At 40.8% G+C, this 3,163-nt stretch overlaps 1 protein-coding gene across 1 annotated transcript; it reads right to left on the bottom strand.

Annotated features, from left to right (window-relative positions):
* Positions 1-1,526: 1,526 nt before the first annotated feature.
* Positions 1,527-2,229, bottom strand: LOC119573475 (zinc finger protein 329-like). Its single transcript, XM_037920696.1, has 2 exons — positions 2,018-2,229; positions 1,527-1,851 (listed from the first exon to the last, which is right to left on the bottom strand). Exons 1-2 carry the CDS (start codon positions 2,227-2,229, stop codon positions 1,527-1,529), a joined length of 537 nt encoding a protein of 178 aa, XP_037776624.1.
* Positions 2,230-3,163: the final 934 nt, after the last annotated feature.

Genomic DNA, 3,163 nt, shown 5'->3' on the forward strand with positions numbered 1-3,163 from the left:
TTGAGGGAGGCAGTATTATGGAGAGGTGGACAATAAGGCTGTAAAGTAGTATCAATGGAGGATGTGGTAGGTGATGAAGGTTGTGGGGGTAAGGTGATGAAACTGAGCATGTTGGGAAAGTAGGAATGTCTCCTGAATACTGAGTGTTGACTTGGGTGGATAATGTACTAGTAGGCATTGAGGAGGGGGTAGTATCTGCAGTGAACGGAACCGTGGAGAGCCTGGGGTCGGGGAATCGGGAGAGTTTGAGTTGGTGTGGCTATTTGATGAAGGGGCAAGCCTCAATGCCCCTAATAAGGGTATAACATCATTATTGGCCATGGTAAACCTGGAGTATGTTGAGGAGAGAAACAGTCCACCCCTTTTGGGTCTCCTTGAGGGGTAAGGGCTAGACAACTACAATAGGGGAATACCGTGCCCATGGCTCCCTGAGGCCGTTCAGGACTGGCACAAAGTCAGCCTTTCATCCTTTTAGCTCGTCTCTAACATCTTAGGAAGTGGATAGTAAAAGGGATTGGGGAAGGGGGGCCAAAATGAAAAAGCAGGAGGGGAAAAAAGACCATGCAAAATTAGTTGAGTCGAGGGGTGAGTCCCAAGGTAGGGGAATTTCCTAGCATTGTGGGTCCCAGTCTTCGCCTCCAAAGGCCCCCTATAACAACAGGCAAGGGATTGGGGGATCAACAGATGTAAACATACAGCAATTTAGGAAAATGAGATACTAAGGATAGACAAAAAAATGGTCAACAGTGTTAATTTTACTAAAAGAGAGCATGCATTACATGAAATATAATTTACAAAGACACACACTTAGTAGGCCACTTTGAGCAAGCCTTGGGGCTGCGTCCTAAAAAGGTAAAAACACGCCACCAGCAAAAGCCTTTCAGTTCTGAATAACAATAAATCACCCCTTCTTCTCGAAAACCTTTTCTATTTCCAGCATCTCAGCTCAAGTGAAGGCAGGCGGGGGCAAGATGGTAAGGTGATGCAGTGATTCACAGAGCCATTGGGGCACTAGGAACCCAGCTAGAACCAAGGGGGTGCCAGAATAAAAAAGTCTGGGAACCACCACAAATTATTTCTTGGTCTCCCCTGGCCCTCTCCTGATCAGCACCTGACATGAGCAAGCACACTGTGGTGAGGTCCAGCATGCCCCGTTTAACTACTTCTATTACCATGTATATGAATAACATATTATCGTTATTATACTTATAATGATATAACTTTTAAACCCAAATATCGAACCAGAAAATATACTCTAACATCGATAACAACCAAAGACAGTGCATACTCAAAGGGGAATTTCTTTTTTTTTACACTAAAAATACTAGTTTGTTTGCATATTCAAAGTACACAATTCATGCTACACTAAAACCATACACGTACGTTACGGTCATTTTATGCTTACAAAGTTTGATGGCATTTTCTAGATAGTTCAATTAAACTCTTTCAGCTCTTTTTATGTGCAGCCCCCATACAATACCTTCATATAAACGATAATCATATTTAAAAAGTTGCTTCATAAACATTCAGTCTGACACAATTTCTTCTTTTACAGTTATATGTTCCTCTACTTTAATTTTTTCTTCCATTATACACGTCCTATACATGTCATACATTTTGATATCGTTATCTGGTTCTTCTGACTTTACAAAGATTGGTTTATACTCCGACTTGATAAAGTCACCGACTACATTATGGTAAGACTTTTGCAACCTAGGTCGGAGACTGTACATATTCTGGTCATTTTCCGAGGCACAAGAGGTGTTTTCTGGATGTTCTCCTGCATGAGCTGATAAATTGTTCACTCGTGATTCTTTTATAACAGTTGGGCAGTCCCGAATCCCTCCTCGGCTGAGTGGGCTTCGATATGCTTGATAGAGTTTTTGACATGAATTTCTTCTTGAAAAGTGGACACGAAAATAGTTTTCCCCTGTGTTGAAGTCTTACATGCTTCTTCAGATCAGAACTTGCAAAAGAACCTTTTTTTCACATATATGCAGGGGTATGGTCTTTTCACCTGTGTGAAATTTTCACGTGCAGTCTCAGGTGACCTTTCTGACTAAATTTTTTCTCCAGTGGAACACGGTATGGTCTCTCGTTTCTATGAAATCTTTCATGCTGATACAAAGCACTGCTCTGCACGAATCTCTTAGCACAATAGGAACACTGATAGGGTCTTTCTCCAGTATGTATTCTCATATGTTGTTCCAAGTGTGATTTCTGTGCCATTTCTTTGTTACAGAGTGAGCACTTGAATAATTTCTTGTCTCCATGAGACTTTTTATGGATTTTCAGATCTTGCTTCGATTCAAATTCCCGCGCACAAATGAACTAAAAACGGTGGAACAGCTACATCACGCTTGGCAGGCTTTCTTATGCATCAGTTTTTCAAGGAAGACTTTGCAGTGAACTTTTCTGGCAGTTTTGTGCATTCGAAAGGCTTCTCGCCGTTATGAATTCTAGCATGCTCTTTCAGATGACTTTTTGGGTGAACTGTTTATCGCAGATATGCATTGAACGGCCTTTCCCCTGTGTGGATCTCAATGGGTCGTTAATTGTGCTTCCAGTCGAACCTCTTGCTGCAGTACGAACACTGGAACGGCTTGTCTCCCGTGTGGTTCCTCAGGTGCTGTTTCATGTTCTGTTTCCACCGGAACCTCTTCTCGCAATACGTGCATCGAACGGACTCTCGTTGTCATTCAAGATGAGGGGTGCTTTTGTTAAAGACACACAAAAACAATAGCGTTATGAACCAAAGAAAATCGGATGCTTTTTCTGGTATTTTCACTCATAATTCTATTTTTCTTAAGTACCAACAGTTTTTAGATAAGACTTAAGTCCTTCCCACTTCCTCTTTCAAATCTATTCCTTTGTTGATTGGGCTTCCTCTTCGCAATTTCCTTCTCTAGGTCAAGGTTTTATTTTTCAAAAGTTTCGTTATTCTTTTTCTCGTTTCTCATATCTTTTTGGTTTGAAAACCCTCCCCCCAGCTCTGAATCCTGTGGGGGAAAAAAAAAAGGAAATTTAAATTTTTATTCGTGTTTTTATTGTGCATTTATTACATTACCACCAGTAACTTTATTTCCGTGATTTGTCTTCGTGTTTCCCTCTTGTATTATATTCTTATTTACTATAATAATTAACAGATACTTGTCAAACAAAG

This window comes from Penaeus monodon, chromosome 5 (genome assembly GCF_015228065.2).
Source record: "Penaeus monodon isolate SGIC_2016 chromosome 5, NSTDA_Pmon_1, whole genome shotgun sequence".
Lineage (NCBI taxonomy): Eukaryota > Metazoa > Arthropoda > Malacostraca > Decapoda > Penaeidae > Penaeus > Penaeus monodon.

Coding starts and splice junctions, on each gene's coding strand:
- LOC119573475 (XM_037920696.1), bottom strand. CDS start 2,229: ATGGCACAGAAATCACACTTGGAACAACATATGAGAATACATACTGGA. Junction 1,852..2,017: donor CACGTGAAAATTTCACACAG/GTGAAAAGACCA, acceptor AAGCCCACTCAG/CCGAGGAGGGATTCGGGACT.